This window comes from Chanodichthys erythropterus, chromosome 5 (assembly GCF_024489055.1).
Source record: "Chanodichthys erythropterus isolate Z2021 chromosome 5, ASM2448905v1, whole genome shotgun sequence".
NCBI classification, from domain to species: Eukaryota; Metazoa; Chordata; class Actinopteri; order Cypriniformes; family Xenocyprididae; genus Chanodichthys; species Chanodichthys erythropterus.
The window spans coordinates 382582-396114 of NC_090225.1; the positions used below are offsets into that span (position 1 = coordinate 382582).

Below are 13533 nucleotides of genomic sequence, written 5' to 3' on the forward strand. Positions count from 1 at the left end.
TCACCCTGACATCACCTTAGCACTTCACTTAAACCCATAAACACCCACTCACACACACACACACACACACACACTCACAGCTGTCAGGACCCAATGAGACGTTGAGATCTATGGCTGCAGCACACGCCAGAACAACACGTGCAGGAGCACAATGTAAAGAAACAAATCCTAAAACAGAACAGATTGGACCGACACACACACACACACACACACACACTCACACACACACACTCACTCCCCCTCAGTGAGTCTCTGACAGTGATAAACGTGTTGTGAAAGGGACAACAAACAGACAGCAGCTTTTTTCCACAGTGTGTGTGTGTGTGTGTGTGTGTGTGTGTGTGTGTGTGTGTGTGTGTGTGTGTGTGTGTGTGTGTGACACAGGAGGAGCATCCAATTAGAGTCTGGACACACGCGGGGCTGGGGACGCAGGTTTTGTTTTCTTGAAAAAGTGCCATAAAACAACTCTGCTTAATTGGTGCCCTATAAAATTAGCATTTGCAAGAGCGTTAGATTTCCTCTGGCTTTGTGCGAGTTGTTGACCTTATTCACTTTCAGTTATTTCTTTGGTTTTATTGCAAAACAGAGCAAAACTGAGAGGAAACTGGTATGAAGCCTCAGTCGCGCTTCATTCTGACGCTTTGATCAGGTGTGACGGCTGTATTGTGTGACCTGGAGACATTCATGAGTTCATCATTAGCACTTTAAGCAGGTTTCATTTTAGACTTCATTCAGCCTGTCGTGAGATTTCAGATCTTACAATGACGTTTAATGATAAGCTGTAATGACAGATGTCATATAACGCTCATTAGTGCATTAGTGTAAATGTAGCGACATTTATAGAGAGAAAAGGAAAGTTTGGCATATAAAAAAATATATAGATAAGCCTTTAAGTTTGAAGATTATACAGGCCATTATTTTCATTCATATTCTTTTGAGATTAGGGTATATATATATACAGTGGTGGTCAGAATTATTGATAAATATGATCAAAGATGACTATAAAAATAAATCTGCATTGTTTATCCTTTTGATCTTTAAATCATAAAATTAGCAAAAATATAACCTTTCGTTGAAGGAAAAGAATTGAAAGTGGGGGGGAAACTCACATTATGAAATAAATGTTTTTCTTCAAAACACATTGCCCACAATTATTAATACCCCTAGAATGTTTTATGAGTAAAATATCTCTGAAGTATATTCCCATTCACATTTACATTTTTTAGCTCACCGGGGTGATCATGAACATGAAATTGTCCAGCCATGACTTCCTGTTCCACAGGAGTATAAACATGAGGAAACACAAAGGCCAAATTCCCATAATCATTCATCACAATGAGAAAAAACAAAGAATATAGTTCTGATGTGCAGCAAAAGATCGTTGAGCTTCACAAAATAGAAAGTGGCTGTAAGAAAACAGCTAAAGCATTGAAAATCCCCATTTCCACTATCAGGGCAATAATTAAGAAGTTCCAATCAACTAAAGATGTTACAAATCTGCCTGGAAGAGGACGTGTGTCTAAATCATCCTAATGCACGGTGAGGAGGAAAGTTTGAGTGGACAAAGACTCTCTAAGGATCACAGCTGGAGATTAGTTGAGTCTTGAGTCTCAGAAAGCATAAAAAAAACATCCCCACAAGATGTTCGGAAAAATCCTCTGCTCTCATCCAGAAACAATCTCCAGCATATTCAGTTGTCAGACACGACTGGAACTTCAAACGGGACCGGCTTCTGTGGTCAGATGAAACTAAAACAAGAGCTTTTTGGCAGCAAACCCACCAGATGGGTTTGGTGCACACATGGATAAAAAGTGCCCCATGCCCACGGTTAAATATACTGCTGGATCTTTAATGTTGTGGGCCTATTTTTCTGCTGGAGGTCCTGGACCTTGTTCAGATTCATGGCATCATGATTCTATCAAATACCAACAGATGAAAATCAAAACCTGACGCTTCTGCTAGAAATCTTATAATGTGCTGTGGTTGGATCTTCCATCAGGACAATGATCCAAAACAAACATCAAAACCAGCACAAAAATGTGTCTCTGAGCACAAAATGAAGCTTCTGACCTGAACCCTAAAGAGAATGAGTGGAGTGAACTGAAGAGAAGAAGCACCAGCATGGATCTGGAATCTGAAGGAGTGAAGGAATGATCTCTGATCTCTTGTCAGGTGTTCTCCAAACTCATCAGGCATTATAGAAGAAGACTCAGAGCTGTTATCTTGGCAAAAGGAGGTTGAATAAAAGGGTGCTAACAATTGTGGGCAACGTGTTTTGGAGAAAAACATTTATTTCATAATGTGACTTTCCCCCACTTTCAATTCTTTTCCTTCAACGAAAGGTTAGATTTTTGCTAATTTTATGAATTAAAGATAAAAAGGAAAAACAATGCAGAATTATTTTTATAGTCAGCTTTGATCATATTTATGAAGGGTGCCAATAATTCTGACCATAACAAATTTTGTATTATATATTATGCTATATAGCAAAATGCAAACAAGTTATTATATATATATATATAAAATATAAAAATAAAATGTGTATATATTAATATTATTAATATAATAAAATTTTTAAACAAATTTTGTATTATATATAATATAGCAAAAAGCAAAAAAGTGAATATATATATATAAAATAAAAGTTATAAAAAGATAAGTTAAAAAGTTATAAAAATTTATAAAAGTAAGTTTTTAAAAAAATTATAACAAATTTTGTATTATATATTATATAGCAAAAAGTAAAAAGCAAAACAGTTAATATATATACATCAAAAATATAAAAAATGTTTAATATATACATATATTATAACAAATTTTGATATATATAGCAAAAAGCAAAACAGCTACTATATATACATAAATGTGATATATATATATATATGTGTGTGTGTGTAAAACATACAAATAAAATGTTTTAAAATATTTATAAATATGTTGTAAAATGTATTTAAAATAATATTATTTCAAGCTAAATATATTTTCTATTTTTTAGCATTTTGTTTTTCGGGTGAAATATGACCCAGGCATGTCTTGACAGGTTTCACCACAGTACTGTCTTTTACACCATTTATTTACATCTGTTGTCGTCATTTGCCTTTTAACTGGTTACATTTGCTTGTGCTGCTTCACCATGACAACCCCCTCCACACACACACACACACACACACACACACACACACACACACACACACACACACACACACACACACACACACACACACACAGGTCCCATCTGTGAGGGGTCTTGTGCCATGTGTCCATTCTGTGGTTGCCGTGGGCTACAGCGCCCATGTGTGCAGTGTGTGTGTGCAGTGTGTGTGTGTGTGTGTGTGTGTGTGTGTGTGTGTGTGTGTGTGTGTGTGGACAGCGACAGGCCTGCTTTCAGTCACTCGTCGTTGACCCAGAGGTCGCGGCGCACAAAGAGGCGTGAGTTGGTGGCCACTGTACTGCAGTGTGATCTGAGGATGATTAACGACGGACAGAAGTGTGTGTGAGCTCTTCTGAGGAGATCAGATTCATTAGTGCCACATAATCGAGCGTATTGACTTATATGACTTTAATGAAGAGACACTGAGCTCTGTTCACACAATGAACTGTTCCTGCGTAAATTCAGCCTGCAGAAAGTTGATGTTTGTGGTTCATAACTCACTCACAGGGTTAATCAGGTGTGTGTGTGTGTGTGTGTGTGTGTGTGTGCTGCACACCTCATGTCGCCGTCTTGTGTGAACTTGTGTTTTTGCTCCCGCTCTCAAATCTGGACACTTTTCTGTATTCGTTTCTCATGACCTGAAGGCTTCAGCTTACATGCTTGAAATTAGAAATTGTAACTTATTAGAAATAAGAAATTTATAAAATAAATAAATAAAAATTAAATCTTTTTAAAATCGTAGATTATTTTATTTTTCATAACATTGTTATATTTTTATATTATTACACTGAATTAAAAATTTTATCTATTTTAATACAAACCTTTTTTCTGAGCCATGAAAAAGCAATAAAATATTTATGCAGGAATATGTTTTTCTAAATTTTTTTTGGTTTTTTTCCTATTTTTTATTTTTATTTCTCACTTGAGTGTGTATGCCGTCTTTTTGGGATGTGATAATGTGGTGTCTCTCTCTCTCTCTCTCTCTCCTTCTGTCGAGTGTGTGTGTGTGTGTGTGTGTTGGAGGTTAACACAGTCTGCACTCATTGTAAGCATGACCATCTGTGTGTTTCCAGCACTCCTGTGTGTGTGTGTGTGTGTGTGTGTACTGATCTCTTCATTTGGATTCAAAGCCACTTCACGATGTTTAAACACACACACACACACACACACACACACACACACACACACGCAAACAAATCAGCTGAGAAAAAAAATTGTTACAGATGTTTTGTTAAGCCGCCTTGTGTGTGTGTGTGTGTGTGTGTGTGAAGCATAGAAATGTGTGTTGTTTTTGGCCATTTCATGATACTTTTTAATGCTTTTGAAAAAAAAAAAAAAACAGTACTACTGTAAAATATTATTTCTATGTGAATATATAGTAAAGTGTAATTTATTCCTGTGATTCTCAGCATCATTACTCCAGTCTTCAGTGTCACATGATCCTTCAGAAATCATTCTGATATGATGATTTGCTGGAAACTGAGACACATTTTTTTCTTTTGGTGAATAGAAAATAAAAAAACAACTTTTATTTAAAATACAAATGATAAATGTCATATAACATTATAAAAGTCTACTGTCACATTTGATCAATTTAATGCATTGCTGAATAAAGCGTTACATTGTTATGAAAAATACGTTTGAACAGTATATTTGCCAATACAAAGAGTTTTTTTTTTTTTTTTTTTTTTTTTTAAGAAGACTGTAAAACTATAATACGACTGTAAAGTAGAAATAAAACAGACACAAACGAGTCAATAGTTGACATATAGTAAGAGTACACTAAAAAATGCTGGGTTAAAAACAACCCAAGTTGGGTTAAATATGGACAAACCCAGCGGTTGGGTTAAATGTTTGATCAACCTGCTGGTCAGTTTTATTTAACTCAACTATTGTTTAAAAATGACTGTATGTCTGGATTAAAATGAACCCAAAAATGTTAGAAATTAAAAATCAGACACATAATTAGAGGCAACAATAATAATCAAAAGGTGAACATTTATTAATAAGAAATTTAATGTTTATTGTTTAATTATTATTCATTAAACATTCTAATAAATGTCTGTTTCCAACATATTTTGGGTTTATTTTAAACAAGTAATACAGTAATTTTTAAACAATAGCTGAGTTAAATGAAACTACCTAGCGGGTTGATCAAACATTTAACCCAACTGCTGAATTTGTCAGTTTTTAACCCAACTTGGGTTGTTTTTAACCCAGCATTTTTCAGTGTATATTGCTGTTTGAGCTCAGTGTTACTCGTGGCAAATCTGAGATCTCTTCTGAAACGTGTGTGAGATGTACAGTGCGTCAGAATATGTCAGTCATTCCTCTCTATTTCATCTCTTTATTCAGCAGAAGCAGATGAGGTTTGAAAGAGAATCTCATCTGCGATTGTTGAGTTTTCAGCAGTGATTCTTGTGTTTCTTCTGATCTCACTTTCTCTTCTTCACCCCCTCTCTTGTTTTCTGCCTCTGGCAATCATTCCCTCTCCTCCTCTCCTCTTCTTTTCTCTTTCTCTGTTCTAGTTGTCTGTAATTTATGATGTTGCAGCAGCAGAATGAAGTGAAGACGCCTGCTGGCACACTTTACCCCCTCTCTCTGTCTGTCAGGGAAAGTTATTGGGTTGTTAGTGACGCTCATAAACAGCTCGGGGCCGTTCACACTGTGCTGTCATGATGTAGTTTAGTTAATGTCATTGTTTCAACAGGGTGAAGTTAATAAATCACTAACTCACCCACCCACACACACACACACACACACACACACACACTCTCTCTCACACACACACACAATCTGTTTTGTAAAACTTTTATAAAAACTAGTTTGTACAGGATTCACAATATATATATTGCTAAATGGTTATTCATATGCATGCAAAAATAAATAGGTAAATGAAAATATAAATTAAATATAAATACAATGTTATCATGTCAACCAAATAATAAATAAATACATTTATTGTTAAATATTATTTATCAATTAAAAAAACATTTATGTGACCCTGGACCACAAAACCAGTCATAAGGGGCAATTGTTTTAAATTGAGATGTGTGAATAAATAAGCTTTCCACTGATGTGTGGTTTGTTAGGATAGGACAAGATTTGGCCGAGACACAATTATTTGACAATCTGGAATCTGATGGTGCAAAAAAAAAAAAAAAAAAAAAAAATCTAAAGATTGAGAAAATCACCTTTAAAGTTGTCCAAATGAAGTCCTTATCAATGCATATCCACTCACAAAAATATATATTTTTTATATATATTTGTGGTAGGGAATTTACAAAATATTTTCATAGATCATGATCTTTACTTAAAATCCTAATGATTTTTGGCATAAAAAAAAAAAAAAAAAAAAAGATAATTTTGACCCATATAATATATTGTTGGCTATTGCTACAAATATACCTGTGTGACTTATGACTGGTTTTGTGCTCCAGGGTCATATATATATATATATTAGTGCTGTCAAATCGATTAATTGCATCTAATATAAAGGTTTGCAAATATATAATATGTTTGTGTATAAACTTTTATATTAGATGCAATTAATCATGATTAATCGGTTTGACAGCACTAATATATATATATATGAAGATTAAATCAGTGGCATTTTTGGAAATTCTGAAATTTGTGGAAGAATTAAAGTGTTTCTCACCTGCTTTGTGACAGTAACTGTAACTGTATTGGTGATTAGATGAGATTAAGATCAGCTTAAGATCTCTAAAACAAGTGTGTGTGTGTGTGTGTGTGTGTGTGTGTGTGTGTGTGTGTGTGTGTGTGTGTGTGTGTGTGTGTGTGTGATCTCAGCTCTAATCCTCACTGATCTGTTGAGACACACACGGCTGTGATAATACTCTCATTTTCTGCTCACCTGAACACTGACAATTCACACACCATCTCCCTCACACACACACACACACACACACACACACACACACACACACACACACACACACACACACACACACACACACACACACACACACACACACACACGCACAGGTCTTTAACAGAAGCTTAGGAAAGTCAAACACTTTAATTCCAAGTTAAAGACACACAGATTAAGCATAAAAGAGGCAGAGGAGTGAAGAGACACTCTTTCATCCATTCACACGCTCTTTCTCTCTCGTATCTTCTCGCTGTGTGGCCTGTGGATAGAGTAAACACATGAATGAGAATGAAGCTCTTACACACTCTCATGCATTCATGAGCACACACACACACACACACACACACACGAATTTTATGTTAAACGAAGTGGCTTTGGATAAAATTGTTAGTAAATTCTCAGAGAAAATGATGTAACTGCAGATTTTACCAGTACTCTATATCAAATAAACCATATTTCATTATTTTAACACTAAATCTACTGTAGTTTCTGTTTGTTTAAATATAAACTCCCATTCAAGCGTTTGGGGTCAGTAGGATTCTTAAAACGTTTTGGAAAGAAGTCTCTTATTCTCATCAAAGCTGCGTTTATTTGATTAAAAATACAGTAAAAATTGTGAAATATTATTATAATGTAAATCAGCTGTTTTCTATGTGAATATATAGTAAAGTGTAATTTATTCCTGTGATTTTCAGCATTATTACTCCAGTCTTCAGTGTCACATGATCCTTCAGAAATCATTCTGATATGATGATTTGCTGCTCAAGAAACATTTATGATTATTATCAGTGTTGAAAACAGCTCAGATTTCTGTGGAAACTGATACATTTTCTCATTCCAAAAAAAACCAAAACAAAACTTTTTGACCCCAAACTTGTGAACGATAGTGTATATCTAATATTTCAACCACATACATATGGTTTCCAGCATGAATGAATCCACACATTCCTGCTGTTGTGTTGTGATGGTCTGTCAGATGTGTGTTCTTCTGGCTCTGAGCCGACATCACGCCAAACCCCATATGTTCTTCACTTACACACGAGAGATGCTCCTGCTGTGACAACGGCCTCTCGTTTTCTGCTTTCTCGCCTCTTCTTGGTTTTCTCTCCACTCATTTCTTTCTGGCTGTCTTTTATGATGTTCCAGTTAAAGAGATAATTCAACCAAAAATTAATCATAAACTATTCTATATGACTAGTGTGCATATGGAATAAAGTTTTCTGAAGGAACGCTACCATTCGAAAGTTTGAAATAAGTCTCTTATTCTCATCAAGGCTGCATTTATTTGATTAAAAATACAGTAAAAATTGTAAATTGCGAAAAATTATTATAATGCAAATCAGCTGTTTTCTATGTGAATATATAGTAAAGTTTAATTTATTTCTGTGATCAAAGCTGAATTTATTTGATTAAAAATACAGTAAAAATTGTGAAATATTATTTCAATTTAAAATAGCTGTTTTCTGTGTGAATATATAGTAAAGTGTAATTTATTCCTGTGATCAAAGCTGAATTTATGATTAAAAATACAGTAAAAATTGTGAAATATTATTTCAATTTAAAATAGCTGTTTTCTGTGTGAATATATAGTAAAGTGTAATTTATTCCTGTGATCAAAGCTGAATTTATGATTAAAAATACAGTAAAAATTGTGAAATATTATTTCAATTTAAAATAGCTGTTTTCTGTGTGAATATTTAGTAAAGTGTAATTTATTCCTGTGATCAAAGCTGAATTTATGATTAAAAATACAGTACAAATTGTGAAATATTATTCCAATGTAAATCAGCTGTTTTCTGTGTGAATATATAGTAAAGTGTAATTTATTCCTGTGATCACAGCTGAATTTATGATTAAAAATACAGTAAAAATTGTGAAATATTATTCCAATGTAAATCAGCTGTTTTCTGTGTGAATATATAGTAAAGTGTAATTTATTCCTGTGATCAAAGCTGAATTTATGATTAAAAATACAGTAAAAATTGTTAATTATTATTTCAATTTAAAATAGCTGTTTTCTGTGTGTATATATAGTAAAGTGTAATTTATTCCTGTGATCAAAGCTGAATTTATGATTAAAAATACAGTAATAATTGCGAAATATTATTTCAATTTAAAATAGCTGTTTTCTGTGTGAATATATAGTAAAGTGTAATTTATTCCTGTGATCAAAGCTGAATTTATGATTAAAAATACAGTAAAAATTGTGAAATATTATTACAATGTAAATCAGCTGTTTTCTATGTGAATATATAGTAAAGTGTAATTTATTCCTGTAATCAAAGCTGAATGTATGATTAAAAATACAGTAAAAATTGTGAAATATTAATTCAATTTAAAATAGCTGTTTTCTGTGTGAATATATAGTAAAGTGTAATTTATTCCTGTAATCAAAGCTGAATTTATGATTAAAAATACAGTAAAAATTGTGAAATATTATTACAATGTAAATCAGCTGTTTTCTATGTGAATATATAGTAAAGTGTAATTTATTCCTGTGATCAAAGCTGAATTTTCAGCATCATAACTCCAGTCTTCAGTGTCACATGATCCTTCAGAAATCATTCTGATATGATGATCTGCTGCTCAACAAACATTTATGATTATTATCAGTGTTGAAAATCATTTCATATTTTTGTGGAAACTGAAGTATATTTTTTTCAGGATTCTTTGATGAATAGAAAGTAAAAAAAACAAACAAACAAACTGAATTTATTTGAAATGGAAATCTTTTGTAACATTATAAATGTCTTATAAATATCAATTTAATGCATCCTTACTTTTGGTATTATATTAATATTGTGTAAAATATTGGTACATTTTATTGACATAAGCCTATATTTATAGCTGACATTTTTATTGCTGCTTTATTGGTGAAAATAAATGTCAACTCTAATTAAGTCTGTTGTTACAGTATATAGAGTTGTGCAGGTTATTTTAGAACAGTGACAACAAATCTGCAGTGTGTGTTCATCGCATCAGGCTCCTGAGCTTTGTGTAGATACGGTGTGTGTGTGTGTGTAGGTGTGTGTGTGTGTGTGTGTGTGTAATGGAGATGTTAATGGCTCGTCTTAAAGCAGAGCAGTGTCACTGTAATAACTCTCTCTCTCTCTCTCTCTCTGGTCTCCACAGGCTCTTTTCACACTCTAATGGAAATCTTTAGTGCTTCATGACTTTAAAATATCCTCTTTTACACACTTAAAACATGAACAGGTCACTCCTGATATCAACAACTTGCATAAAGATTTGATTTTTTCAGATGTTCAAATTTTATTTTTTATTTATTTATTTTGGTATAATGTTATTACTGTAATGTGTCTGGACATTTTACTTTTGAGTTTCTTGTAATCCCCATTATTCTCAATGATCTTTATTAATGATAAAAAATGCAATAATATATTATTAATTAAGCAGACACTTTTATTACAAATTTGAAATACAACTAACAATTCATCTTAAATTATATTGAAAATATAAACATTTTATTCAAGGTCATAATATAACTCTTTCACCACCAGCATTTTTAAAGTTGCCAGCCAGCGCCAGACTTTTTGATCATTTTCCCAAAACTTTCATGGCCCCCAGAATATTTTGTTGAATGAACATGCAATATATCAATATATATCAAAAAAGCCTCTGATTAAAAAAAATCTAGGTTCATGCATTCTTTTTATCAACATTTGAATGTGGGTAAGTTTCATGAAAAAGCTATATTTTGAAAAATTATACTTTACATGTGCATCAGCAATGCTTCTGTCGCTTGTTTCTGCTCCTTTGTCTGTGTTTTGATCTGGAGATGCTGTACTCTTTATGAAAATGTATAATAGCGCCCCCTACTGTATAACAGTGAAAACATGGATTGCTGGAAAATTCCGTCAATGGTGAGGAAAGAGTTAAAGGCAATATTATGGAAGCTTGTTTCTGCCACGGAATAAAAAAAAAAAAAATAAATAAAAAAAAAAGATAATTGCAAGGCTGTAATCATGTCTTGGGGGACCCTTTTTTAGGGTAATGTTATTGGGTAATCTTTTTATTAAAAGAAATTAAATAATTAAAACATTAAAAGGGATTTAAGGGACTAACGAAAAGAAATAAGAACGGTAAAAGTTCCAGATCCATTGTAGTTAAAACTAACTTGCAAATAAAATAAATTCACTCTTATTTGTCTGTCAAACATATGTTGTCACATTCAGTTATGAATTACATTTATCATATTAATCAAATAATAGCATGTTTTCAATTCAAAATGTTGAGTAGTTTGCATCACTGGATATTACTGTCGGTCGCTATATATTTCAATCATAAAACAGTCGTCAAATATTAAATCTTTCACTGAATTCGCACTCATCTTCTGTGAACGGTAAGCCCCGCCTTCTTTGATTTGATTGGCCAGCTCACTCATTCTGACAGTGATGAGAGCTGTTAGACCAGCCTATAAAATGTAACTTTCAAAACTTTTTTTGTTCTGAGAAAAAAGTCAGAATTGCAAGATGAAAAATCACAATTGCCTTTTTATTTTTTATTCAGTAGTGTTAACAAGCTTCCATACAATATATCAAATATTCCCATGATGAGTAAAAACACAGCAACAGCTTCCATTTCTGTTAAAGTTACTTAAAGTAGATCACAGTGTTTTTGCCGTTGCGGTTCAGCGTGTGTGTGTGTGTGTGTGTGTGTGTGCGTGTGTGTTTTGTGGAGGCGGGGTGTATTCAAAGCCATTGGGTGTGTGGGGGTGAAAGTGTGCCCCTCTGTCATTGGCTCTGGGCCTAATGTCACATTATGCGTCTCATTGTGTCTTTGTGATGCTGAGGAGTATAAATGCAGCCCTCTCAGTGTTCTCACACACACACACACACACACACACTCCTCCTGCAGACCGCCGAACTGAATCCGACAGCACCGGGACACGCCGCGATTCAGCAAGTGGATTGTTCTTCAGAAGTTCGAGGAAGTGATTTCAAGATGGACTCAGATGCAAGTTCCACATGCAGTCGGTCTTCTTCACCTGACCTGGCCGTGGACTCCAGCTTCTTCTCCAACAAGATGTTCCAAGCTTACGGAGAAACGGGGCAGCCCAGGTCCGAGAAAGTTTCCGGACGGCCGCAGAGCTCCGACTCCAGCGCCAAGAGCCGCGCACGGGCGGATCGGCCCAAAGACGACCTGCAAGATCTACGACTCAAAGTGAACAGCCGCGAGCGCAAACGCATGCACGACCTCAACCAGGCTATGGACGGGCTCCGGGAGGTGATGCCCTACGCGCAGGGCCCGTCTGTACGCAAGCTCTCCAAAATCTCCACCCTGCTCCTCGCCAGAAACTACATCCTCATGCTGTCCAGCTCTCTGGAGGAGATGAAGAAGCTGGTTGGTGATGTGTACGGAGCAAGTGCTCAGAGTCACTCAGCTAGACGGGTTTTACCGCCGACTTCGGCGGCTCCGGCACCCCAGTTGCAGCTGCTCTCGCTTGCCCCATCGCTGCACTCTCTGGTGGGCAGCACCTCGGCTTCGACCCCGACCGTGGCTCAAGCCCCTCACTCTCCACCCTCGGCTGGGTATCTGGGCTTCCCCGCTCCACACCTTCCCTCCCTGCTGAAAGACCCTCTGCATCTCTCCAGCGGATACAGGCATTTCCCCGGCATGCCTTGCCCCTGCTCCCTCTGCCAGCCTCTCCCAGCTTCCACAGCCAGCCTGCACAGCCTCTCCATGGGGAAGTGATTCAGGCGAAGCTCAGGCTGGAGTAGGCCGAAGACTCAAAAAGAACTGAAAACATCTGGATGTGTTTCTAGTTGTGTTGTATACATTGTAAATGTCCTGTACAGAATTTGGTTTTTCTAACAAGCTGCTGCTATTTTTGTACTGAAGAATGTTTTGTAATGTTATAGCCGTCTGAATGCGTTTTTTAATACTCACTGTATGAACACTGTATAGGCTTGGATGTTCTTTGTAGCGAAATGGAGATTGAAAACGTATAGTTTTGTTTCTTAAATTAAACATCTATTATTATAATGAAAAATATCTCCCCTGATTTCTCCTGTCTTCATTTGATCAATCAAATTATTTTTTAGAGAAGTTCACCTATAAGAGATGTTTTGATGTGCATTCAAGCTCAAACCAGATTAGATGAAGCAACATTTACAGATCTTATTGAGTGAAACTCAACACAATCATAGCAAATTATTTTTTAAAAAACAGAAGATTATAAAATATTGATTTCTATAATGTTTTATAATATCTCCCAACATCTCAGATATATATGTGTGTGTATATATATATATATATATATATATATATATATATATATATATATATATATATAAAGATTGATATATCTAATGCCAATATTTTTTCGGCTACATTAAAAAAAACAACTTAGAGATATTTAGCCCTAGTCATAATTTTATTATTATTATTATTTATTTATTTATTTATTTTTGGTGAAGTTCAATGGAGATCAAATTTGTCCCAAAATTAAACAATTTCAAAACGTTTCTTT

At 34.7% G+C, this 13533-nt stretch overlaps 1 protein-coding gene across 1 annotated transcript; it reads left to right on the plus strand.

The window, feature by feature from the left end:
* The first annotated feature begins 12005 nt into the window (after positions 1 to 12005).
* On the plus strand, positions 12006 to 12974 carry olig4 (oligodendrocyte transcription factor 4). Its single transcript, XM_067385048.1, has one exon. The coding sequence runs from the start codon at positions 12006 to 12008 to the stop codon at positions 12753 to 12755; it is 750 nt and encodes a 249-aa protein (XP_067241149.1). The 3' UTR covers positions 12756 to 12974.
* Positions 12975 to 13533: the final 559 nt, after the last annotated feature.

Bases quoted from the DNA above. Each gene is read 5' to 3' on its own strand.
- olig4 (XM_067385048.1), top strand. From the start codon at position 12,006: ATGGACTCAGATGCAAGTTCCACATGCAGTCGGTCTTCTTCACCTGAC.